Source organism: Durio zibethinus, chromosome 8 (genome assembly GCF_047325235.1).
Source record: "Durio zibethinus cultivar Kanyao isolate XHJ-2024 chromosome 8, ASM4732523v1, whole genome shotgun sequence".
In the NCBI taxonomy this organism is placed as follows: Eukaryota; Viridiplantae; Streptophyta; class Magnoliopsida; order Malvales; family Malvaceae; genus Durio; species Durio zibethinus.
Window position 1 is genome coordinate 21620656 of NC_143169.1, and position 27774 is coordinate 21648429.

The 27774-nt window shown below is 31.8% G+C and overlaps 2 protein-coding genes across 2 annotated transcripts; both read left to right on the forward strand.

Moving 5' to 3' along the window:
• The first annotated feature begins 11260 nt into the window (after nucleotides 1-11260).
• LOC111278951 (transcription factor MYBS3-like) lies at nucleotides 11261-15740 on the forward strand. The gene is made up of 3 exons (XM_022865732.2): nucleotides 11261-11778; nucleotides 14163-14374; nucleotides 15009-15740. Exons 1-3 carry the CDS (start codon nucleotides 11448-11450, stop codon nucleotides 15525-15527), a joined length of 1062 nt encoding a protein of 353 aa, XP_022721467.1. The 5' UTR covers nucleotides 11261-11447; the 3' UTR covers nucleotides 15528-15740.
• A 139-nt stretch (nucleotides 15741-15879) lies between these two features.
• LOC111278950 (putative protein phosphatase 2C 6) lies at nucleotides 15880-27395 on the forward strand. Its single transcript, XM_022865725.2, has 5 exons — nucleotides 15880-17534; nucleotides 24035-24379; nucleotides 25241-25346; nucleotides 26228-26547; nucleotides 26925-27395. The coding sequence occupies exons 1-4, from the start codon at nucleotides 17364-17366 to the stop codon at nucleotides 26542-26544; spliced, it is 939 nt and encodes a 312-aa protein (XP_022721460.2). The 5' UTR covers nucleotides 15880-17363; the 3' UTR covers nucleotides 26545-26547; nucleotides 26925-27395.
• Nucleotides 27396-27774: the final 379 nt, after the last annotated feature.

Sequence of the window (27774 nt, forward strand, 5' to 3'; positions counted from 1 at the left end):
AGGTTTCAGCACCCTAGCATCAGGGTTCTCAAGAGAAGAGGATAGCATATCCTCCTGTGGTCTTTAGCTGGAGGGGATAACATCAATACTGATATGAAAGATAGGTCTTAACCTATCCTAGCCTTTAATTTTTGACTTGAAAGAATGCAAGGTATAACTGTGCTGACTATTTTGTCTCTGCCACATAATAGGGCCCTAAGCTAGATTTTTTTTCCTTTCTTGAGCCTCAAGGCATGTTGATATAGGGCAAAGTTAAAGTTTTCCCTACCTTCAGCCATATTTGTAAAACCAAACTAACAGTTAGATGAAAAATCAACTTAAAACAAAACTCGATGAGGTTACCTCAAATCTACAATACTTTATACTATTTATTACTTCTGAGGAGGGTAGCCCATAAATGTCGATAATGAGCTTCTCTTTACATGTAAAATCTAAAATTTTATCATAATCTGATAGATCAAGAATGAAGAGGGCCACCAATGCATTCATAAAGGAATCGAGTGTACTTTTTATTTCTCAAGCCTTAACCTCGAGCTCATTATCTTTATTCGCCTTTTATTTTTCAAGGCATAGGAAGACTAGCTTTCAATTTTTTATTAAGCTCGGGGAATCGATGAGAATCTTTTTATTTGGTTGAGCTATGATATAGAACCACCTACTATCACTATGATATTTAAAAAAAAAAAAGAACTCCTTGAATAGAGAGAGAGAAAGAAGAATAAAATGATAACAAAGAATAATAAAAAAGACTATGTATCGAATAAAATTTAGGGTGAGTTACGTGATGGTTAAATTATAAGAATTAAAAATTAAAATTAATAAAGAATGAAGTGAAAACCTTAGACCAGCCACGAATGAATCCCAATATACGTAAAGCTAATATGGCTTTAGTCTATTAGTGGCCCAGTCCAAAAAAATTTTGTGTTATTATATTGTACCTCTTTTTGGGAAAAAGGAAAGTGGTACCTAAAACTCTAACGTGATGAGCTAAGCATATGTTAGGACAGTCTTTAAGATTGGCTCTGCCCTTTAGCTCACTCATCATATCTTTAGAGATCACGTCAAGGTCACATGAAGTATATACAAAGAACTTAGTAAGTTTGTCCTGCTTTGTAAGACTTTCCCCCTTGCTATCACTTTCTTAGGGCGAGGTACTCTTTTCCTCTTATCTTTTATCGAAACCCCCCTGTCATAAGAATCTGACTCTTAGGTGGGAGATAGATCACAAGGAAGAACAATGGATGAAAGTAGCTTGATCTTGAAAAAAGAAAGATGAGGTAAAAACCCTTTAAGAGATGATGAGATGTCAAGAAAAATTGATTGAAAGGAAGAGCAAAAGTGGTAGAAGGTGGAAAAGATTAAACCTCAGAAAAGAAAATACTTGAAAAAAAAAAGTCGGCCATAAAAGATGGACCAACTTGAGAGATAGGGAAAACATGTGGATTTTAAAGTTCAAATAGATCTAAGCATAGCTCTTTAATGCTCAAAACTTGCTCACTTTTTGCCCAAAAATTCTTTTCATTTCATTATTTTTCCTCGAACATCAGATTGAATCAATAGGCTATCTTTGTATAGTTACAGCTAGGGGTGTAAATGATACATTATTACTCGTAAGGTACTCAGGTTCGATTCGAAAAAAACTCAAATTTGGTTAGATTATTATCGAGTCGAGCTCGAGCTCGAGTAGCTTAACTTATCGATCGAGCTGAATTCGAGTATTCTTATATCTGACTCGAATACCTCGCGAGCTTAATCGAGCTTTTATATTTAAATATATTTTTATTATTTTAATTAATAAAATATTTTGAATTCGAGTTCGAGCATAAATAATTGAATTCTTGTTGAGTATACGAATTGAACTTATTTTTACATATTAATCAAGTTTAATCGAGCGAGCTCGAGCAGCTCAAATTCAATCACGAATCAAGCTCGAGCTTGAAAAATAAAACTCGATTGAGTTCAAACTGAGTATCGAGCTGCGAGTTATGAGTCGAGCTCGAGCTTCTCATTGTATCGGTTCGACTTGACTCGATTACACCTCTAGTTTCAGCCTTCAATAATATAGGGGATCAGGTTATCATCCTATTGTTCTTGTTAACCTCCTATTGGCTCTACTCTATTACTCTTAGCCCCTTCAGAACTTATATTAGAAGACATGGTTAGAAATACATACAGAAGCGAACGTAAAAAAAACTTTGAAGGTAAGAAATTTATGGACATAAAAAATTTTAGGTCGGATTGAGAGTAAAGAATGCGAAAAATGGAAAGCTGAAGCCTTACTAGCTTTTTTATATAAACGCGTTTCAGCTTAGAGGGATGACACAATCCTCACCATATGTCAGAGCACCGGCTGGTAGATGTCTTTTCATCTTTTGCTTTAAACCCTTCTGTTCAAACCTCTTTCTTTTCATTTAATGCTGTCAAATTGGTCTAACCAAATGAACCCTAAATCAAACCAGCCAAAGTAGACAATTGTTAGGGATAAACCGAGAGCCCAGTTCACTTTTAAGCTTTAAAATAAAGGCTCGAGTCTAAATTTTTAAAAGAAAACACAAGTTTCACCATGGCCATACAAACTTCAACAATAATCTCGAATCACCCCAGACAATTATCACCTCGACAACCTTTAAATCGATTATACATTAATCTTAAAACATACGTATAAGATCGGATAACTGCCAGGTCGAACAGTAACTTAAAGCTAGTTGTCATCCAGAACTGACTTCCCTCTACAATGTCAACTTTTAATAAAATGTACAACCACTTACCCTACACCAAGGACGTTAGTAACAAATTTGATGATCTGATGCTCAAACCGTTTGATAGAAGGATAGAGTGTTAGGGGCATATAATGGTAAAAGGGCATAGTGATTTTTTTTCCTCTTTCAGTCTTCAGCAAACAACTAAGGGTATCTTGGACATTTGTGCTAACTAACATGTCAAGTCGATCTAACATCTTTAATGCCATTTCAACTTGGCCCCTGTCCTAATTGTCTCCTTTTTATCCCTCTCAGCTTACCTATAAATATGGAGACTCAGGCACCATAAAGCTAGGTTCATCTAACTCATATATTTATCTTCTTCTTACTTTCTCACTTTCTTTCTAACTTGATCCTTACTGACTTACGCATCGAAGTGCAAACACAGGGAACACCCCCTGCCTTTGCTTTTAACCTTCATTTTTTTTTGTATTTACAAGAACACCCTCAGGTCGGAGCTCAGCACCAACCAAACTAATCCTGAAAAAATTATCAAAGATATAAGTACAATCATGATGGTATTTGTACTATAATCCTAATAAATGATGGTTTGATTCTTAATTTTTTAATACAACAAATAATGGGTAAAGAAAACCATTATGAAAAACTCTCCCTCAACAGAGCTTGTTGAACTTTTTAGTTCCTCATCATATTCAACTTGGCTATGAACCAAAATTGACCCAAAAACCTCGAGTTGGATACATTTTAGGTTGTTTAGGGGTGTAAACAAACAAAGCTTTCGATGAACTATTCATGAACATGTTCAGTTTCTGTTCATTTATTAAGCTTAACAAACGATATTGAATAGCATTTTTATGTTCGTTTGTTAAATAAACCAAACATGAACAGAGGTCTAGTCAGTTTGTTTATGTTTGTGAATATGCTTGTTTAATGTTCGTGAACAAATTTAATTATAATTTGTTTTAAAAATTAAAAGTTGATTACTTTGAGATTTAATATCTTTTATCAATCTACAAATTATCATATAAAATTTATATCATTAAAAATTATATATGACATAGATCAAAATAATTTTTAACTTTTCAAAAATATTATTACTAAATAGCTTTTTTATATCCTAAAAATTTGGATAATAACTTTGAAAAAAGTTTGAAAGAATTGAAACCTATTTTAAACAATCCTACATCAGCAAAGAATCAAAACAAAGGATGGGTAAAGTTTATAAATTCCCATCCTCTGCCTTTACTTGCTTATACAATAAATCCCACATTGTTTAACAATCAAAACAAGGGTTGGGTAAATTGTACAAATTCCCATCTCTTTCCTTTGCTGCACATTTTGAATCTTACATCGCTTAACAATCAAAAGAAAGAATAGGTAAAGCCTATAAATTTTCAGGCTATTCTACTGCTGCATAATTGTACATAAAAAATGAATCTCACATCGATTAAGAACCAAAACAAAAGATGGTTAAAGCCTACAAATTTCCATTCTCTTCATTTGCTAGACTTTTGTTATCATTCAAATGAATCCCACATCGCTTAAGAACGAAAACAAGAAATGAGTACAGCTTAAAAATTCCCACCATCTGCTGATCATTTGTTCATCAAATTCAATTGTTAGTTGTGAGTATTGCGATTTTTCAGCTATAATGAGCTAAGAGTTCAAATTTGAAACTTTCAATTAGAACTTGTTTGTATTCAGCTAAAATTCATTGAAAATAGACAAATTGAGCTTGAATTTATATTGTGGAGTTCGTTAAAAGCTCATTTATTTATAAGTTTGTTTATTACTAATCGAACTGAATTCGAACATGAGAACACTCGACTCGATTCGATTCATTTACACCACTTGGGTTGCTCAATTTTTGTAGGTATATTCAATCGTATTGGAGTTTAGCTACTTTGATTGAACTCACTTGGACCCTTGGCTGGGCTCATCATCCAACAAAATTCTTCCCTCTCTCTCTCTCTCTCTCTCTCTGCGTCACCCCAGAATTAAGTTTTCTAATTTGGCCTCCAAAATAAATTGTTTCATTCTTTTTAATTAATGGTTTTGGGGAAACGAAAAAAAAAAGGTTAGTCACAACTCACATCTTTCTTCGAAATCTTGGTTTTCCTAACAGTTAGATTAGGCATAAAACTATGGTTTAGACAAAAATAAAACCAAAGGGAAAAAGACGTTGGTTGAGCAACTTAGGACGACTAAGCTCAAAGACAAATCTTTTCTTCCTTGTCTAGTGTTAGTTATTATGATCTTATCTGTCTTGCTTTTCCCATTTTCAATTGTTGTAGTGGTAAACTTTAATTTAAGAAAGCTTTCCTGATAAACTGGGATTTGGGTTTTTTTTTTTTTTTTTTTTTTCTCTTTTGTGGTAGATTATCAAGAGTTCTTACATGAGCTACGAACAAATCATGATATAAATTGGAATTTACCATAGCAAAAGAATTCAATTAACCCTTGTTATTTTATGTGAAAAAAGCTCGAATTAGTTTTGTATTGAAGTCCCCAATTTCTTGCAGCGCTAAGGACAATTATCTATTCTAGAGAGAAAAAAAAAAAAAAAAGACTGTTCTCAAGTCTTAGAAATTTTTTTTTAATTTTTTTAAAGGATATTCTATACTAAGGATAAAAACACGTCGTTAGTTAAATTTTTAAATTTTATAAATCATTTATAAAAAAACTATTAAAAAAAAATTGAATTTAGATCTTATAAACGAAAAATTTCTATGTCAAACTTTTTTTTTTTTTTTTTTTGAGGCAATCTCCTTTATTATTATGTCATGAATCTACAAACTCGTTATTGTAATATAAAAGAATTTTTTTGCCCAAAATACAAGATAAGAATTTGATCAACAAATTATTGCGGCAACATATAAAGCCAATAATTGGGACAATGCTATTGATATATAAAACCATATTTTTCAAAAGCTATTGATATTAGAAAACAAAGTTGATTAAAGAAAAAAAAAGTTGAAATTAAAGTATGGTATCTCCACGTAATCCCCTATGATTGGAAATTTTACAATCAAAGAGGGCGGCCCGACTTGCTACAATGCTTGACTTTGAGATGAGTGGTCCAAATTATCTATGGGTAGCACTGGAAAAACCAGAAATTCCTTTTCTTCCTTTTAATTTGCTTATAAATTGACCACAAACATATGCACAAAAATGAAATAGAGTCATTTTTTAATCCTCAGTAAAGGCTGCCCTATTAATTTATTTATTTAAATCTTTTAATATGTATTTGGTACATAAGGTTATAATAAAATAAAATAAAGTAATATTATAATTAATGTTAAATTAAATAATATCATATTATTTTTTAATATATATAAAAATTAAGATAAAATAATTTATTTATTAATCAAAATTATTATTTTTTAAGTCTATATTATTTAAATTATTGTAATTTTTAAAGATATAATATAATATATAAATTTAATCTCATGGATTAAATATAATTATTTTCGCTTTAGGATGATTAAATTACTCTATGTCAAGAAAATGATTAATTCTTCTTACAATCTTATCTATTTGTTTAAATACAAATAAATTATAGTATAAAATGATTGTTATCCATACATCAACCATGATCTTAGAGAATTAATTTAGATTAAAATAATAAAAAAATTTTAAAATTTAGAATTTTACTCTAAAAACTTATATACTTTTATTACACCTAAATAAATATTTAATATTTAATTAACACCCAAATAAGTCATTAACATTTAATTTATACCCAAATAATCTATTAACTTTTAATTTGTACTTAAATAAACTCTTAATATAAATTAATCTTTCATTTGAAATAAGATTTATTTTGATACAATTAAAAAATAGATATTTCTTTGGCTATAATAAAAGTATAAGAATTTATTTATAAAAGTAGAATAGTTTAAGGTTTTTTAGTATTTTAGCTTAAATTTACATAATTGAAGGTTCTTTATTTTTTTTTTTTTATATTTAAAATTATCAAAATTTTAATTTTACCATTGAAACTAAAAATTTAGTATTCTTTTTATAATTTGATTAGAATATCTCAAGTTTTATTTGAATCTAATTTTTTAAGCAATTTTAAAGGCCTACTCCCATGTATCAATATGGTGCACTTAAACTGTTATTTTCACATATTTCTCACAAAAAATCCAATCTTGATTAAAAAAAAAATTTTCTCTCGTTTTTTCTTTTTTTTTTTTTTTGAGTTTACAACATTGAACATCAAAGGGGCTTTCCTTGGGATATAACCACACATTTTGATATGCATAAAATGCAAAATTAATATAATTGGATAAATAAAAACTCCACTAGTTTAAAAGGATAACTTGAAGTACACAACGACAGAAACTTTTAGCAATTTTATCCATACTAGGTTGATCATGTAATAATAGTATATTTGAATGAATGAAACGCTGCAATAAAAATATGGATCCAATAAAAAAAAATCAATACATTGATTAATAAGAACTTTCACTACGATGCATTGATTATCTAAATATAACTTTAAATTTATTGGCAAAAAATTCAAAAATTAAAATTTAAAACTCAAAATTTAATTTAATGATTCATAAAACTACTTTTAAAATATAATATTTAATATTTAAAATTTAAATATTAATATTTATAATTTTTCATTTTCAAACTATGATTTTTTAAAAAATTATCAAATCCAAAACCTTAAACTTCTTTAAAATTTAAAAGAAAAGGTACCACCACTTAAATGGTCGTTGGGTTAAAGTATGATCCATTTTGTTTTCACAATTAAACAGAAAACCTTTGGGAAGAGGAAAGGGATAAAATCAAATCCAACACCACCACACGGTGCAATGGCTTTCTTTGTAAAATCTGTGTTCACACAGCCAATGAGATTTTACTTACTATTTATTCAATCTCAAGCTGATAGAAGCAGTGGCAATAGTCATGCAGTTAGCTCAAAGATTCCTGGAAGTTCAGTTCACCTTCAAGATAACAATACTTTTTTATGCCATTCCCTCCTTTTTCTCCGTTGAGAGAATAAAAGGAGAGAACCCTTTGTTTTTTTCTTGCACACAAAGCAAAATGGCCCCAAACCTTGACTTTTCAATTGCCATCTTAGGCTTTGCTTCATCCCCCCCACCTTTTTCTCTCCTCTTTCTCTCTCTCATCATCCAAAGAATAAAAGACAAAAACCCGATTAAGTACCTTCACGTGTCCGTGCAAAGCTAGCTTTTATATTTTGTCCTGAGATAAGGTTGTTTTATGATTGGAAAAAATATTTGTGTCTGACATTATTAAAATACATTGGATATGGTCTAGAATTCAAATGGTTAAGAAATTGGTTGGTGAGTCGGGGATTTTGTGGTCCATTTCTTTCTTACTTTGTTCTTTTCTTCGATATATATATATAAATAAATGTTAGGGTGGGGATATGCTGCCAGGTTTATGCCTTGTCGATAAGATTGGTAAGAGTCAAACTTATCCTGACTATGGTTTAATAACAAATTATATGGATAAATGATGATAAGTTTGATATGTATTTGTACATTTTAACAATTGTTTAGATTCTCACATAAAAATAATATTTTAGATCCAAATTAAGGCTTTTCATATGGAATAAAATTTACTCTTAAATCTCATTTGAGATAGAATAAACCAACTAAGTTAAATCTAATTATTATAATCAAAGACAAAAAAATTAACACTTAAAATTACTCTTTTTTTTTTTTTACTTATTCCTTATTTATTTGAGAAAATTTGCTTCACTACTTAAAAGTAGTGAAAATTTTCATTACTTTATTTAAAAATGAATAATGCACTTTAATCTGAATTTATGGTTGATATTTAATGATATAAAATTAAATATGATAATAAACAAAAATTAATTAAAAATAGAAATGATTGAAATAAATATTAATAATAAATTTATGTGAAAATATTTTGTTTATTATTAAATAAAGTAGTGAAAACTTTTATAATTTTTTAAGTAGGGGATAAGATTATTTATTTGCAAAATATGTTATCTAAAAACTTTAAAATAAAATTAATATGCTTTTTATATTATATTAGTTAACCATGGCAATGACATAAAATGGTTTGGACAGAGCTTTTATTTGATAGCGACCGCCCATCAAGATATTCAACTTAGTAATTCCATTATAATTTTAGGACCGAAAGAATTTTTTTTGTTATAAAAGATATGGCAATTTGAACATAATACAAAAATTATAAATGTTATGATTTAAAATTTAAGTTTATTTAATAAAATTTTTAAAAAATATAATATAAATTAATTGAATTAAATTTTTTTAAAAATTTTTAATTACTTAAATTACAATAGGAAAATCAATCCCTGGCTAAAGACAAAACTTTGGTAGATTAGGAAAAGGAAAATCTCATTATTCTCTGTCGTACACATGTACGGTGATCATGAACTCAATCCCCACCTAAGGCCAATGTAGGCTACAACTTGATTCCATGTGGCTTTCTTTAATTGGTCCAGTAGTCTCCCACTAGGGCTTCCAAAGGAGTCCTAATTGATTTGAAACACCTTCAAATGAATCATCCCAACCAAATCAAAGTTTTTTTTTTTTTTAAATAAGGGGCAGTTTGGTCATTAAAAGTAATGAAATGTTTGAAAAATAAAATTCTTAAAAATTATCCTAAAATTATAGTCAGATTTTGGTGAATCTGTGCCTCCCTATTTTACATCCTAAAATTGTCCTTAAAACTGCACGTAATGGCTTTTATATCCCATAGTTTTGAACAAAATTTTTGATTTTTTTTCTAAACATCCCAAAGTAAAAAATATTAACACTTGATATTCTTATCAGTAATTATCATTGTGATTGAAATATTATTTAGTTATGAATTTAAAATTTAATTAAATTACTTTATATAATTATTTTTAAGATATGATATCTAGTAGATTTATAATTTAAAATTTAACATTTAATTTTTTTTTTATTCTTAAGTTGTAATTTTATTTATATAAAAAAATTATGTAGATATATGATCTTATGGAATAAAGATTTAAAAGTAAAATTTTTTTCTTTCTTTAATAAAGAATTAAAGATATATTGTGTAATTTAGATTAAATTGACTAATCGCACCTGTAAAATTGAAAATTTATGGTTGCTTCTGCACTATTCTTCTTCTTAGTTATGAACATAATTAGAGAATCTATTTGATTTATCTTTAGTTAGTACAATACATTTATTAAATAATGTATTTATTTTTTTAATTTTGTAAAGTAGAGATTCAAATAATTATTAAATAAAATGTATATATATATATTAAAAAAATTCAATTTAGGAATAAAAATTATAAATACTATGATTTAAATTCAAAATTTGTTAAATGCCACATTTTTAATCTGTCGACGACATGAATTAAATTTCAAATTTATATTTATATTTATTATTAAACAAAATACTAAGATGTTTAAAATTTTTTAATTTTGCAATAATGATGCTATTGTAAACACGTTTTTTGTCTGACGTAAAGAGTAGTATGAAATGTGCATTTTATTGTCCCAAATAGCAAGCTGTTGTCTGCTTTGGACATGCAAATTCAGTTGTGTCTTAACCGAAATGGCATATAATTTTTCATCCAAATGCAATGAACCGGTCATTTTATAAAATTTATATAAGTTTTAGCTAAACATTCTAACGACATCATGTCGGTTTAACTAGAAAATGTCAATCCTAATAATATATTTTAAACTACAATTATATAATTTTTTTGTCATACAAGTGAAATATCCTTATCAAAAAGTGACATTCACAAAATTTTCCATAAGAACAAACAAATGCATAACAACAAATAAATTATATTGATTCAATAATCATGTAATAAATCATCTTTCGAATCATATTATAAAATTAATTAAAGAAAGGGAACAATTTGCTTCATAATTCACATTCTAAATCAAATATGATAACTAAGAGCTAATAACATTTGCATGATTTATCCTATAATGCACTCAGTATTTGTTTTAGGCATTTTTAATTATAAGGACTTTTTTCTTTATTTTTTATTATTGTTTTTTAATATTGAATAATAACTATAATTTATTTTAGAATTATTTATTTTAAATGCTATCAATAAAATTTTAAATTCTTCAAATTGAATGAAGATATATGTATTAATTTTGTAAATATATCTTAATAAAAATTGATACAACCTCGAAATTTATGAGATTTGAAAAGTTCACTGTATTAACTAATTTTTACACTTCATTGTAAAAAAATTTATATGAAAATAACCAAATTTTTAGGTTTTATATTTTTCAAATAAATTTGGTTTAATTTTTCAAAAAACCAAATCGAAAAATCCGAAACGACAGGAACACGCGCACGATAACCCAAAAAAGCAAGTAAGCACCGAAGCAGGACGTTTTTTTATCTGTGAAGGGTGAAGCCGTCATTTCATTTCTGTCTAATGAACGATCCACCGTGATCCTCTAATCTTCCAACTCTAGTCTAAATCTCAAAATTCCAAAAGTACACTTCCATCTCCTTTCTCCCCCATTTTATAATCCCCCCTCAATCTCCTTCATTTCCATGCAACCGCTCTCTCTCTCTCTCTCTCTCTCTCTCTCTCTCTCTCTCTCTAAAAGCCTTTATTTTCTCTCTCTAAATTTATTTAGTTTTTAATAATCTCTATTTACATTCCAATTATATTGAAAAACAGATAAAAAAGATTAGTTTTGTTTTTTTTTTTTGGTTTTGTTTTTGGCTCGGGTGAGTCATGACTCGGCGATGCTCGCATTGCGGCAACAACGGCCACAACTCCCGCACCTGTCCCACGCGCGGTGGTGGTGGAAACTTCGTAGTTGGCGGTGGCGGATTGAAGCTATTCGGCGTTCGTCTGACGGATGGTTCGATAATCAAGAAGAGTGCGAGTATGGGAAATTTATCGTCGGCCCACTACCATAGCTCGTCATCAGCCGCCGCTTCGCCCAATCCGGACTCTCCTTTATCGGATCATGTCCGTGACCCGAACCACGTGCCCGATGGCTACCTCTCTGATGACCCCGTTGCAAACGCCTCAACTAACCGTCGCGGAGAGAGAAAGAAAGGTGATTAACTCAAACGCCGCGTTTTAAGTCTTTTTATTGTTTATCCTTTTTTTTTTGGATTTTAAGGTTTGTTTATTTCGGTTTTGGATAAGTTCTTTATCCCTTTTGGATTTGGTAGTATTTATTTTCATCTTTATGCCGGAGTAAATAAAAGAAATGTTTATTTTATCTTTCGTATTAATTATACTTATTAAGTGTTTTCCTTTTAGGCAATTTATGTATGAGAAAAATTACATGAGAAGGAATAATATGTTATTTTTTTTTTTGCCCAATTATTTATGTATAATATGTTAAATTCTTGATTTTTAGTAAAATGTTGTCATAAGCTTTGAGTGCATAGTTTTTCCCTTTTCTGTGTTTTGGGGTTTTAGAAAATTTGGTTGTGCGAAAGTAATTTATCGTAAGTTCATTAGGTAGGAAATAAATAAGCCTGTTTGAACTGAGTAGAAGAGAAATGTACTGGACAAAGCTTAAAAACTTCGTACAGCTAAAAAATGGTCTTGTTTTTCTTTATTTTTTGGATTAAACTTGTTTTAATATACCTTTATTTGTTTAAATGGTATTAAATAGTATACCGTACGATTACTTTTAGTAATCTATGTTTAATTTTTTTTAAATAACCATGATTTGGAAATGAATAATTATTCCAGCATGTGTATGAAGCTAAAAAAGCTGGAGAAAGGAGATTAATTCATATTTTAGTCCATTTCTTTGATTTAGTGAAAGTGGGTACTTTTGTTTTCCCCTGTTTTTGAGTAGCCTCGCCTAGTTTAGCTCCCTCTCCTCTATATATTTTAATTTTTTTTAAAAACTTATTGTTATGGGTAGTTTGGCCATTTGAGGACCACATGAATAAGGGATATTAGATAATAGGCTGCTTTGTAATTGAATCACTCTTTTACTACACCATGTCTGAACCGTGAATGGAGCTTTCAAGGCAATAAAATTATCTTTGTTTAGAGGAATGCGAGCTTTCACCTTTCAGGGTGAAAAGTCTAAAATGTGGCTTGTGCTTTCTGGTTTTGAGACATGTTTGTGCTATTGTGATTTTCGCTCATTTTCAAAGACAGATACCTAACTGCTCAGAGAACAATTTAAGATGTCTTATGTGGTTTATTGCATGCCCGTTCATGTGGGAGTAGCAGCACATAAACACTGTGGCTCTTGGTACATGATGTGAAGCTAAAGTGACTTTTTTTGCTTTCAAGTTTGTTCAATTTTTTTTATTTTATTCAATCAACCAGCTGTTAATAGTAACTCACGTCAGAAGAGTGTTTAGAAAATGAGAAGTGCCGAGTCACTGATAGGTGTACTTGGAGCTTTAATTTTGGCCTACAACCTCCTATAATGAACATTTAGTTCTGAAACTGATATGTAATGATTTATACTTGCTGATTTCAGTTTCCCTCAATAGTTAGGTTCCTGACAGAATTGTCATCCATGGGAAAAAGAAATTAGTGTCTGGGTGAGAACCTGGATGCCTTTTCAATTTTGATTGGCTGTCTTTTATGTGGGTTTTGTTCCATACTGTTAAGGTAATTTTAAGCCTTAGATTAACTTTAATTTATTATTTTTTTGATAGGACACTACTCGCTGCCACAAGTGTTGAATAAGTTGATTCTTACCTTGTGGCATGAGTTATTTGAGTGATCTATAAATGAGCTTCTTTATAAGTAAATTGTGAGTGTATAGTAGTGGCTTGGAAGATTGAGGCTTTGACAGTGTCTTAACTTATTGTTTTGGGAAATTGGCTTATGGCTGTGAACTCTGAGCAGCATATTCTGCTCGATTTTCTGGAGCCAATTTTGATCTAGTTAATGCAATATGATTTCATATAGAAGTTTCAATTTTTCAATTGCATCAATTTCTGCAAATATATTATTGGAATTGCATTGAGTTTCATGAAAATGTATTGTTGGTAGTTGGATACTTTCGCAGAAATCTGTTGATTATGTGCTGGGTTGGAAGCAACAATTGATATGCTTTGTGTTTTAAGATGGTTCTATCACCTATTTTCTTCCTTTCTTCACGGCTGATGAGGGCATCCAAGTCCACTGGATATACCTCCAGCAGTACCATTTTTTGGATAATTAGTTTACATTCTGGTTATCTTTTGTAGTATGTATTTTAGCTATATGCATTATTTGCTTCAAAGCAAGGAATGAATTTCCAAGAAGGCTAAATATTGCATTGTTTCTGTTTGAACATCACTGGTTCACTGACCCTTTGTACCTTATAACTTTGAGTCAGCCATGATGGAGGAAAGGACAGGGGATGGGTTATCAGTTTAACTGTGGGATAAACATATATGTGGACTTGAGTAAATTATTGATCCTTGGCCATGATATTTGGAGATATCCACTTAAAATTTGGTTGATTTACAGGTGTCCCATGGACTGAAGAGGAACATCGACTCTTTCTAATTGGCCTCCATAAATTAGGGAAAGGGGATTGGCGCGGGATAGCCCGAAACTTTGTTATGTCAAGGACACCTACTCAGGTAGCAAGCCATGCCCAGAAGTATTTCATCCGTCAGAGTAATGTTACCCGAAGAAAGAGACGTTCGAGCCTTTTTGACATGGTTCCAGATGATATGGTTTGTCTTGCTTCTTTATGTTGCTTTAAAATTTGCCACAAGTAGCAATACAGCCTATTATGCACATTAGATTTGGCATGCAACACAGTCTATCTGCACACAACCACATAATCAATGTAATGAAGATAAATTTGTAATCATGCTAAGTGAATGCCTCTGTCCAGTGTCCAAAACGGAAGGGATTTAGCAAGTAGCATATTGTGATCATCTACAAATGTGCATGTAAAAATAAAATGATATGCACTCTGTAGCAGTGTAGATTAAAAGCATATACAATCTAAAGAAGTGACAATTTGGTTTTGGATGGGATTAGGTTAAGTTATTTGGCATATGAGTTGTTGACTTTTGAGACAATTTGAGTTTGGGCTTTGTGCAGGTTTAGATTAACCTTTGTTGCATTTTCTTTGCTAACAAATAACAATTGATTTTGGTTCTTGGTCAAATTTGGGTTCATATTGTTTTGGTTTTCATTTCAATTGGGTTCATGTTGTTGAATTCCGATTAAATTTGCTTGGATACTCGGGTGCATATGCCATTTGGGTTGGGGCTAGTTTCTATATTTTCTAAACTAATTGAACGTTATTCTTTTATCATTGATTCTGGTTTGATCATTTTTTTTTAAAATCTTTTGCAGGCTACAGATACTCCCACAGTGCCTGAAGAACAAGTTTTGCTACCTTCTTCACAGGTAGAGGAAGCAGATAATGCAAATTCAATACCTTCATTAAATCTCTCTCTTAACGCTGAATTTGAGCATGGAGAAGCTGCTGCACAAAAAGCAGAAGAAACCATGATGGAGTCAAGTGGATTCACACCAATGGTCCATGGTTTCTTCTCCCCTTATGTACCTGTTCATTACCCATTTTGGCCCCCATATCATGCCCATCCTGTTGAAGAGAAGGGCATGCAGGCATCTCAACATCAGGTACTGAAGCCAATTCCATTGCTTCCCAAGAAACCTGTCAATGTGGATGAACTAGTTGGTATGTCCAAGCTTAGCATAGGAGATACTGAGAATGTCCATAAAGAGCTTTCACCACTATCGTTGAAACTGCTAAGAGAACCGTTACGACAATCAGCATTTCATGCAAACACACCTGTTGGTGGCACAGATTTGAGCAAGGGTAAGACTGGTGCAATTCAAGCGGTTTGAACTGCAGTGAAGGAGGGCGGTACTTCTATCTTATCTTGGTTAATTATTTTTTTGCATTACCATATCTTCTCTAAGGTATTTAGTTTTAATTTTTTGATAGTATGAAATTTCTGGTCCTTACAATATAGGTCAAGATCAATTTATGGGAAATATTTATTCATTCTAACTGTTAACAGCCAGTGATCCTAATAATCAAATGGGTTTGTCAGTGAATGCTAGGCTCTTCTCCTTATCATTCCTTTAGGTTCTGTTGACATTTTTAAAACATCGGTATTAGCAATAGCCTAATCTGATCTATTAGTGTTTTATGTAATGGGGGGAAAAATGAGATTTAGCCTATACGGTCCTAATTGCAAAACGCCTCATAGAACTACAAAATTAGCAAATCCCAGGTTTGGTTAATGTCTACCATTTTCCTGTCCTTGTTGAGACCTGAAGATTATAATTTTTCGTTAAGAGTTACTAGCTAAAGTACTTCCCATTTGATTAGTAATCTCTAACAAACTTTATCATATACTATATTATATTTTCATAGAAACTGAATTAAGTAATTGATACCTTTACACATCGGCTGAATATTTTTTTATAAAAGAAATCAAAATTTAGTAAGAATTAAGATTGAATTTTAAATTTATTGAATGTTGTATTTTAAAAATGATGAAATATATTAATCGATTGAATTTTTCCACTAAAAGCCATATTTTAATTTTCAAATTATCACGTATTTAATTGGATTAATTGATGAACTCAAACCCATAATCATATATATTTGAGAGCAAATTCATTTCTTACCTGTCTCTGCCTCTGAAGAAGAATGTGAGAAAGAAATCTAACAAATTCAATAAAAAATCTACATTTGGCGACTTATTTATTTTTTATTTTTTCACTTTTCCAATATTCGAAGGCGCTATATACAGCATCATGTTTCTACCAAAAACCTGCAAAAGCTTAAATTTACCTGCAGGTAAATTAATTTAATTGAAAGAATTCGATGATTATGACTCTAAGATCTGATGACCAGTAGCAATAGGACACACGGTGTAGTGACCGAAGGCTTTGGTACGTCAGCCTGTTTGTACCTTAGTTTGGCATCCTTAAATTCATTCTACAAAGTCAGCCTGTTTGTACCTTAGTTTGGCATCCTTAAATTCATTCTACAAATGGGGATAGTTAGCCCTTGGAGGGGCATCGCTGTGTTGTAAGCCCTGTATGCCTGTTAGGAATCCCTGAAATTGCCTCCCCAATTTGAAACTCTGTCAATAACCCTTATATTACTAGGCACTTGTCAATAACCCTTATATTACTAGGCACCAAATCATTGGAAGTTCACTGACAGTTGCTTCCATGGCCGTGACATTAAACCTTTGCCATGCAACGAAGAGAGCTTCTGCCATGTATGTTCACATAGCTCTTTCCACGCGTTGCTGCAAACCCTTTCACTTTTAACTTAAATTCCCTCTCTTCCTCTCCAACATCACCCGTTTCTCTAAAAACTTTTACTCTCTCTCTCATTCCCTCCTCTCGTTTTTGTATTTAATCTCTCTTTCAATGGCAAGCGTATCCACAGTCATGAATGAACAAACCCTCGAGAAAGACACCACCGCCACCGTCGTCAAGGAATCCAATCCAAAACCAATGGATTCCAACGCCAATTCCACCACCATTGTCCCCTCAACCGATACCATAAATGTTGAGACCGAAATCAGTACTAATACTGCTGTGGTTACAGCGTAAGAGAGCTCTGACACAAATTGTAACGATATTGCTGTTCTGGAAGACAAAAGAGCAGCAAAATGCATCGGGAGAAGCAACAAGGGTGTATCGTGGGGATACTGCATGGAGCAAGGAAGGCGGTCAACAATGGAGGATGCGGCCGTGGTTCATCCAGGGTTTATGGAGGTTTGTTGTAAGGATGTTGGTGGATGTATGGCACCCGAGTGTGAACACGCCACGAAAAAATCGCCTGTGCATTTCTTTGGCATATTTGATGGGCATGGAGGTGATCAGGTAATTAGTCAATTGACATTTAATATCATCGCTTGACAAATGAAAATCTTTTTTGTTTAATAAAATTTTTGGTTCTTTCATTTGATGATTAAAGTAGGAGGTTTCGGTTTGTTACATCTATTTTGTTTTTCCATAAAATGAATGTGGTTTTCGCGATCATATCATATATAGTTTTTATTTTTATTTTTTATATATATGCCTTTGCATTTAAGAATAGAGTGACTTTCCTTTTATGACAAAAAAATCCTTAACAAATATGGTATACTTTACATGTATAACTCAATGTAAAGAATTATTTTGAGTTTTTTTTGCCTTTTTTTTTTCTTTATTTTTCAATGTAAGTAAAAGGATTCCAGAAGTTCAATTCCTAAATGAATGCTTCAACAACATAAGTCCCACGGGAGGAAACAATGTTTTAAATTCTTCTTTTAAAAATTTGACGAGATTGGATCTTGTTAGAAACTAAGAAAGAAAGTTAAAAGATGTCCGAAATAATATTTTGAAATTTTCATTCTTGTCGGATCAAATATTACATCAACATTTTTAATTTTCATTTACTATTATTTAGTTTTGTTTCATTCTTAATCACTTCTCTATCATGCTAAGATTTACAATAAATAAAAAATTTCTTTACAACCAAATAATTTGAATATTAAGTTGATATTCGTAAAATAAATTGATATTATAAAATTAAAAAATATATTAATTTTTATTTGTTAAATTGATAAATTAAATAAAATTATGTATATATTTTTTAATGTTTATATGTTTACCTATTTTTTAAAAATTATATTGTTCTTATAATTTATCACAATATATCATAATATCTCATAATCTTAAATTAAAATTAATATATTACGATCTTAGCAGACAAACCATCAGGAATTGAAAACATACTATCATATTAATTATTATTTAATCAACACTGTTATCTTAAAATATAAAGAGTGAGTTTCACATGCGGAGTGTAATTTCATATGGCAAAAACTTTAGAGTAAATTCTGAAAAAGGAAGACAAATTTTGGGTATGTTTGCAATTTCAACACAATACCGTTGTTAGGACTTGGGAGAAAATAAAATGTGAAATTCTTGTTAAGCGGCCACTGAAGGGCAATTTTCTGTTAAAAGTTTTAAATTGAAAACCCAACGTCTCTTTTTTCGAGGTTTCTTTTTACAGTACTTCTGGCGCAACGCACAGGCCTTCCCAATTCGATCGGTTTCTTTCCTCAACAACCAAAAACCCTAAAATGGTTGCTCCACAAAATCTCAAAGCCCTATGTTTGTTCCTCCGGAAAAAAAAAAAAAAGCAAGAGAGAAAGCTACACGAAACAAAAAAGAAAATTGAACCAATAAGGTAACTATTTCACCGACATTCATATCCATTCTAACTTTTGAATTTATTGAAATTGATCTTTTTTTTTTTTTTTTTTTTTTTTACTTTAAGGGTTTTCTTCTTGTGGATTCAGGTGAATTAAAAGTGGGTTTGATTAATTGTGTTTAGGAAATATATTAAAGTTTCTTTCTTTCTTTCTGTTTTTTGTTTTTTTTTTTGTTTGTTGATTGAAATTTAATAGTTTCCTATGTTGATTTTCTTTGTTGTGCTTTTACTATAGAATTCTTATATGATAAATAGCACTTTGAGTTTTTTCTTGAAAATCTGCTAAAAAGGGTCTATATTATATTTATATTTTGAGCATTGATGTTGTGATATGGAGGGAAATGTTTGCAAAATTTGGACTGCTTCAGTGCATCTGTTTGTTAAAGGTGTTTATGGTTGTGTGGCTTGAAGTTATCAGTTGCAGGCATTTGTCTTCGAGGAATGTTGTTTTAGCAAGTTATGGGGGCTGCTTACGAGGAATGGAGTGCAATAAGTGGTTGGGTTTTTACATTATTTATTATAATTTTCAATGTTTATTATCAAATGGAGCTCAGTTTTGGCTTTACAAGTATGGATCAGCTTTGTATATATGCATCAAAAATTGATTATTTGATTTTTGTTTATTATGCTAATATTAGGAAATTAATTACTCTTAGTCTCTATAGCTATAGAATAATACATATAAAGAATTTGATTAGTGAAAGGGAATCTATTAGCGAATTGGTCAAGTAAAAAATGTCTCATTATGTTTTTATGTGAAATGCTACTTACAATTGGTGGAAACTGCTTTGCTATTTCAAATTTATGATGAGTGGCTGTGAGTGAAACTTCTTTGGGTCTTTTAACTTGACTAAACAGGTAACCTGCATTATGGCTATTTGAAAGAGTGAAAGAGTATAATGCCTCCTCTTCTAACATATTTAAAGAATTTGGTTGATTGCTTTAAATAGTTAAGGTTCTTTTTTTTTTAAATAACTATAACAATGAAAAATAATTAGTGAATCTTCTGTCACCGTCCATTACAAGATAATCAGAAAGATATTTGGGATCATTAATTGGAACTAACTAATTAGCTAAAGATTTACAATAAATTGGCAACATGAGGGATGACTTAAAGTTACATTTGAGATAATACTAAGTAATTAAGCTAGTAGAGTCAAAAAGGAAGATCCATCCTAGAGGAGACATTTTTTGGGGTACATATTTAGTGTCCTTAGACTCTTCCTTCATGTGGGTTTGAATCAGATTGTTATGACTCTGAAATTAATTATGATTATGAAAAATGAAAATTTAAAAGGACAAGCATGATGTTACTTGACGAGAAATGATAAAAACAGCAAAAAGAGAAGTATATAGTTCCATGCCAAAGGGCCATATTTCCTGTAAGATCAGCATATAAATTTTTCAGGGATAGGACGTGTCTAGGTTCAGAATGAGAACTGGCAGTGGATATGGAAACTGAAATGTCCAGAATAATTCTGGATTTTTATTTGGGTAGAATGCGGTATAGAGTGATCAATAACGAGAGCTTCAGCAGAAATATCATTGATAAACATCCATGGATTATATTTTTTGAGGATTAGTTTGCCACAAACATGTAGATTAGGGAGGGAGTGAAGATTTGGATCATATTGTTCTAATTTATCCATTACTTGCATATGTTCGGAGGGTGAGTGTGCCACAAACATGAGGAGTAGGTTTGAAATATAGTCTTTTTTTTTCTAAGCTTTTGGTAGATGAGTTATCCTTTGGTCAGTAGTATTTGAGTTTGTGATTTGGTAGACATGAAGAGCTAGGAATTGGTGAGTCTTTGATAGTAGAAGGTAAGTTATAATGAAGTTCTTTTTAGGGCGTCAAAAACAGCCAGGAAAATTGTAGGAACATACAAGTGTTGCTGCTGGACACAAATAGACCGTGTTGTTGGATAGCCTGGAATCCTCCCCTTGAAAATGTGTTCAAGTTAAACATGGAAGAGTCAAGAAAGTTACCACTAAATTTTCTAGTGTTGGGGGCTTAATCGGAGATCAGCATGGTACCAGGGTGAAGGGTTTTATGGCTGGCTGGTGGAGTTGATAGCTTATTGGTGGATATATGGGCTTTGAAGAAGGTCTTATTGCTTGTCCATGAGATATGTACATAATCTGTTGTGGTGGAATTGGATCAAAAGTTTTGGTTGGTTTGGAAAGGACCATCCACAGGAGGATTTTAGAAGATCGTAAGTTCCTGGTAAGGAAGGTTGAAGTTGTGGAGATTACACATGTCTTTCATGAGGGAAATAGATGTGCTGATCTGCTGGCATATATGGACCAACTATTTTATTTAACAAAGTGATTTTAGTTTCCCTTCTGAGTGAATTCTATTACATGTAAGAGGATGGAGGGTGTTGTGATCCTGGACAGTATTTTGGGCTGTTAACCCTCTTTTGTAACCCTTCAAAAAAAGAATATAAGGAAATAATAATAACAGTTGTGCTATGTTTTAAACAATGTTATGATTCTTTATTTAAAGGTAAGAAAATCTCCAATGCCTGAAGAAAGTCTTGCACGCAATGGACTTTAGTAAAGTAGACATTTATCGACATAGTTGTCATAAATCTCTTTATCATTTCTTTTGTACTTTATCTGAAAGAAAATGTCAGCCCAAGAAGGGAAAGATAGGCATGAAAAGAGGTCTCAGCAAGTACCATTTTGACAAATACAGCTTAGTGCTTTGTCCAAATTGGACTTGGATTCGGCCATGTGATACTATATCAAACAAATTGATTATGGGGATATCAATTGAGAAATATAGAACTAAATAACCACAAGTTCCCTTTACTCCATTTACATTGAGTTAGGTATAACATGACATTTTTACTTGGTGTGCATTTCCCTTTCGTGATTCAAGGAATGGTTTTATTAGAAATTTCTACACATTTGTATTACTCTATCTTATTTGATTTTATGTTTTGAATTCTTAGTCCTAATTGCTTCAAAATATTAGTAACTTTGTAAATTGTTACTGTGTAGATCTTCCGTATACAACTTATCAGATAAAGAACAGTAAAAATTTGTCTCATTTTCCTGTTGCTAAATCCTTAATAACAATCTTTATTTAGAACATTATTCCAACACAATAAGTATTTGGTAGTTTGACTTAAGTGTTGTTTATAATTACTGTAAAAATTATTAACATGATTCTATTATCTTTTGGGTCTGATTGTTAGCTTATGAGTTTTAAGTTGAAAAATTTTTACTTAATTTATGGGAATTTTTTTTAATCTTCTTTAATAGTAATGAATTGTAAAAAAGTAACAGAATAATTGGTGGTAAAAGCTTGTAAAGTAATGAAAAAATAGTGGGAAATATGTTCTAGTTAAAACATAGCCCTGATAAACAGATTTGTACCATTATCTAAATTTATAGGCTTTTTGGGATAAGCATTAATTGCATTTAATAGCCTATAAACATTGAAACAAACATTATGCTTGTTGCAAAAATATCAAACAGTTAACTGGTTTTAGAGGTGTATAGACAAGGGAAGCTGGCTTGAGCTTGGCTGGATTGGGCCTTTGATGAGTTCAAGCCCTAATCAAGCTCAAAAGAAGCTCCAATTTCCGAACTCAAGCTCAGCTTGTCAAAAGACCGTTAAGCGCGAACCTAGCTTTTAGGAAATAAAAAGTGCAAGGTCCTTTTTATCGGTGGGTTCTATTTGTGACCTTTCTTTTGCATTAGATGTGGGATTGTAGAATATTTTGCCACTATCCCTCAATCCCACACTAATGATTTCCCATCTTTGACTTATTGGAAAATTTTTTGAATGATTTTGTTGAACTGAAGGTGTTTGCTAATGTAAAATTTTCCAATTGTGGGAATATCATGATTGTTTTTTTCTTGTACAAACAAATATGATGATCTAATTCCACTTAATTATTGAAGGATATTGAAATTTTAATTTGACATTGTTGAAGGTGCGTCCATATTTTGAGTCAACGGAAAATAACTTCCTACTCATGAATTTTAATGAACCATAGTATCATTTGTTGTACATCATGAATTCTCTAATGATATAAAGATTATATTTTTAGTCAATTTATATTTTAAAATATTAATGTTTAGAGCTGATTACTTTGTGTAGAAATGTTTAAACTATCAACATGTTTTGTTGAAGTTGCAACCAATTTTATTTCTCCTTCTAAGAAGGTCTATTAATTATAATATAAGTATGTTATAGTGCATACAAACACCATGTCATAACTAAACATACTAAAGAAAAAAATTATAAAGAACTAAAATTAATAGAGAACATGTACTTGAAATTAGTACTCTTTCTTCTTGCGGCTTGCCCCATTGAACTCATAAACGAGTCACAAACAAGCCTTAAACAAACTTATGAGCTGAGTGTTTAGCTTGCATACAACTCAATCCAAAATTACATCCCTACATGTACTATAGGAAGGAGTCTTCAGAAGCAATAAGGATTGCTAAGTACTTTTCTAAGCAATAGGTTGTTTGTGTTTATACCTATCTTTTGTTCTCTCTTTTACTGCTCTGTGGTTATACCCATCTTTTCTTCTCCTTTCTTCATGTAAGTTCTCTAATTTTTATCTTAGTAGACACTGCTTTTCTATATGGTTTGTTGATACAGTCAGGAACCTCATATTTGATATTTGACATGTCACATGAGACATGATGTCTATTAAAAATATGCTTATCTTTGCTCTAGTTTGTGTCTGAATATGGTAGGATATTGAAGACCATAATGATTAAGAAAGTAGTAACTTTCGAAGTTAGTGTCATCTTGGAAGAAAGTTCACTTGTTCAGTTGCTCTGTAAAGTAAAGTAGGCTGTGAGCTACAAACAAGTTTTTTGCACTGGTGAAAGTGGTTTGAATATGGGAGAATATTGGAGACGTTAATGATTAAGAGAGTAGTAACTTTAGAAGTTATTGTCATCTAGGAAGAAAGTTCACTTGTTCAGTTGGTCTTTGGAGTAGAATGTAAGCCGCTAACAAGTTTTTTGCACTGGTGAAAGTGGTTTGATGACTTTGCAATGTTGAAAATGATCAACTCCTAAGTAATGGCCAAAAAATGTAAAGGCAATCATATTGATGTGGTTTTTCTCATTTGGATGGTATTTTGCAGGTGAGTACCTATTGTGCAAATGAGCTTTGTGAAATTGTGGCACAGGAGTGGGAAAGAGGAAGTACTTTAGATGGATGGAGTAAGAGGTGGGAGGTTGCAATGTGCAAGGCTTATGAGAGGGCTGATAATGCCTTCAAAGACGAGGCATTAGCACCCAAGTCTGCTGGATCGACTGCTTTGGTACTGATTGTATCGGCCTGCCAGATAATTGCTGCTAATTGTGGTGACTCCAGGGCTGTGCTTTGTCGTGGGACACAAGCAATACCATTGACAGCTGACCACAAGGTTTCTCAATGTTTTTCAGTTTCATCTCTCCATTTACTATTAAGGTTGTATGTTCCAAAAGTAAGGTCATTCTCTTTTCCTTTTTTTTTTTCCTTCATTTTGTTTCTTTGCAGTTCTTGCCCTTTATTTGGGCAATCATCATGTTAAAAGACCCTCTGGACCCAATCCTAAACACTATAAGATTCTTTTCTAAACCTCCTCTCATTTCTAGTCGAGAGATAAACAAATAGACAATTGCCATAGCATCGATTAGGGGCATTTGTGGTGATTGATGTGGTTGAAGACCAAGAAGCAAATTATCTATCAGCTAAGCATTCTTCTTATGGCTTACATTTCGATTCCATCTCTGGATCCTGCGTAAAGGAAAATGATTATACGTTCTTCCTTTCAGGAGGATTTGAAAAATCCTATAAATTGTCATTTTTGAAGTCATCCCTTTATCTGGTTGTCTTTACCATTAGCACTGATATATGCACCTATTGATTTGTGGTTAATCCTTGCACATCAGAGTTGATATGTACTTCACTTGTTGTGTCACAGGCATTTCACATTGTGCTTTTTCTTATCAATTATTATTTCAAAGACATTTGTCTTTTTATGAATAAATGAGAACTACTTGCATGATTCATCATAAGTATCAAACACATTCCTACTTTATGAATGAAAGAGGAGTACATTCATGATTTATCATAAGCTACTACAGGCTTAACAATAATTTAAGCTGTCTTGTCTTTGTCACGGTATCCAAAGTATGGCCCATATATCTGATCAGGTAATGTATATGTTATTGCTATGTCCTATTTATCTCTGACAAGAACACTCATCCTTCACTGTATAGTTCAAACCTATGCAGTGTTTCCTGGTGCCTCCCTTTTCTTTTGTTATCATTTTGCTAAATATTTGGTCTTGTTTTTTTTGCAGCTTGACCGAGAAGATGAGTTAGAAAGGATCACTAGTAGCGGAGGTAGAATTCTAAACTGGGGCTGTTTAAGGGTGGAGGGAGTTCTTTCCATGTCAAGAGCAATAGGTTTTTCTTGCTTCTATTACACCCAATTATTTCCTTATTTCCATGGCATGAGCAAGAGAATTGCTATACAACTTTAATTCATGTTAGTAATTTGTTTTCCAGCCAAAAAAAAATGGTTGTTCATCTTTCATTTGCTGAATTCCCTCCAATATGATAGCTTCTCGGGCTTTATTTTCATTCAAAGAATAAAAACTGGAGACACACAGTTGAACCAATCTGCAAGTATGACAGAAGCAGCATATACTGCTCTTCGTTTTTCCTGTACAATTTGTGTCAAGTATGTGTCCAACACATCAAAGTGGGCATACGTGAGGCAGGACCCTCCAAATATAAGGAAAATCTTAGGGAAATTTGAACACATCTGTATCAAACACGGAGTCATATCTCATTCACGCCTACTCCAGGCATCATAGAGCAAATCATTAGATTGTAAAACAATGTATATGTTTATCTTAACATAGACACCACTATGGCTTCCTTTTAGATTTAGAATACACTATGTCAATGACTTTTGTCTATTGGATGACTCTTATTTGGTAAAAAATGAGGCCCGTTCTCGAGTCATCTTATATATTTTGTAACACATCTTTACTTCATAAAGCTGTCAACTTTCTTCTATCAAAATGGTTTTCCAGAAGAATTGCAAAATCAAATCAGATGATTTTATATGTATATATCAAGTTCTATGTTACAGTCCAAGTAAGTGTCATCAAATGATATTGCATTGTCTTCCTCCTCCAACTTAAAATCTGGTTGACCTAGAATTTCACAACTCAAAATTTTGAGCCATATATTTTAGCTTCATTTGCATTATATTATACTTCCGTTGATTGATTGCATGAATAATTGTTACATTATTAATTTGCATGGTTTGACTTCAGGTGATCATGATTTGAAACCATGGGTAATTTCAGTGCCTGAAGTTACTTTCTTGACTAGGACCGAAGAGGATGAATGTCTGATTTTGGCAAGTGATGGCCTGTGGGATGTTTTCTCCAATGAAGAGGTTGTAAAGTTAGCTTGCAAAGAACTAAGACAGCAACGGAGGCTTCGTGGGGTTAATGATAGTCCATCACCTGCTTGGTATGTTTCTCAGCAGGTTCTTAAGCAAGCTCTTGATGCATGTAGTTATGATAACATCTCCATCATTGTTGTTGACCTGAAAATTCCAAAGATAAGACGCCAGAAAAAGCTTTAAAAGGTGCTCTCCCTCTCTCTCTCTCAACACTCTTACCTTCATATCTGCTTGTGATAACTTAGGAGGTAATTGGTTACTACTATTTTCTGTTATGGAGTTGAAATATATATTACTTCATATTTTCAACTTTTATCTAGCTGAGAATATGGTCAAACTGGTTTATTCTTTTCTGAATGGAGAAGGTTGCAAAATGATTTGGCAGCATTTAGGACAACAGTACTCTGATTTTTTTCCTTATTGTTTTGTATTATATTGGATGGTCCTAACTGCAACCATTCACTCTCTTGTTACCAACAACTTTAAATGGCAGCTTATATGACTTACAGATTTGTTTATCAACAAAGCTTCATTATAATTTGAATGTTCTCTTGTTTCCTTAGGATATTTGTTGAGGAAATTTGATTCACTTGGGTGACTCTTCAGCTCGGTGTCACCCTCTATTTCCCTTTCATTTAGATAGTTGCAGAAGCCTAGAGTTTAGCATCTTGAGCAAGGATTACCGCATAGTCTTCTTGGGATTTACATGCTTTCTGTAGATGATGAGAGTCTTGCTTTAACATCACCATGGAATATTTAAACCAAATCAATCCTTAATAAGGTTGTTAAGTTTATTACTTGTCTTGACGGGATGTGAAGAAGGGAAAAGGAAAGACCACTGCTGTCGAAGATGATAAAGATACTGTGTTGTAAGTAACAAGGTGGTTTCTAACCTGGAAAACTTAAGGCTTATATACCTACCTATGTTCTAATAAATGACGTTCAGTGACAATATAGCTTTTGTTATTGGGACTATACATTGATCTTCTCAATGGAAGATTTAATGGCATGCTTTTAAAGTTTTTGTTTCAAAATGATCTACTCATTGATGATTGCCTCTTTGATTATTTTTGTGGTTGACGAAATCGTCTACACTGACGCTCTTCAGAGTTTTAAAAGGGCATATCATCGTATTTCTTTCTTGTATAGAGTAACAAGATTTCCAGTTCTTCAAGGCAGGTGCAGTCTTTCAACCCCCCCCCCCCCCCCCCCCCCCCCTTCCACTAAGGGGTGTGATAATAAAATAGACAGTTTATAAGGTTGATTTAATGAGCATAGCAAGAAAGGCTCACATATTTGATGAATTCGAGGAAATTGAAAATTCCAATTTATCGGTTATACGTGGATTTGGTAATTCAAAACATCATAAAAAATAATAAAAAAAATTGAAACTAATATAATCTAAAATTTTAA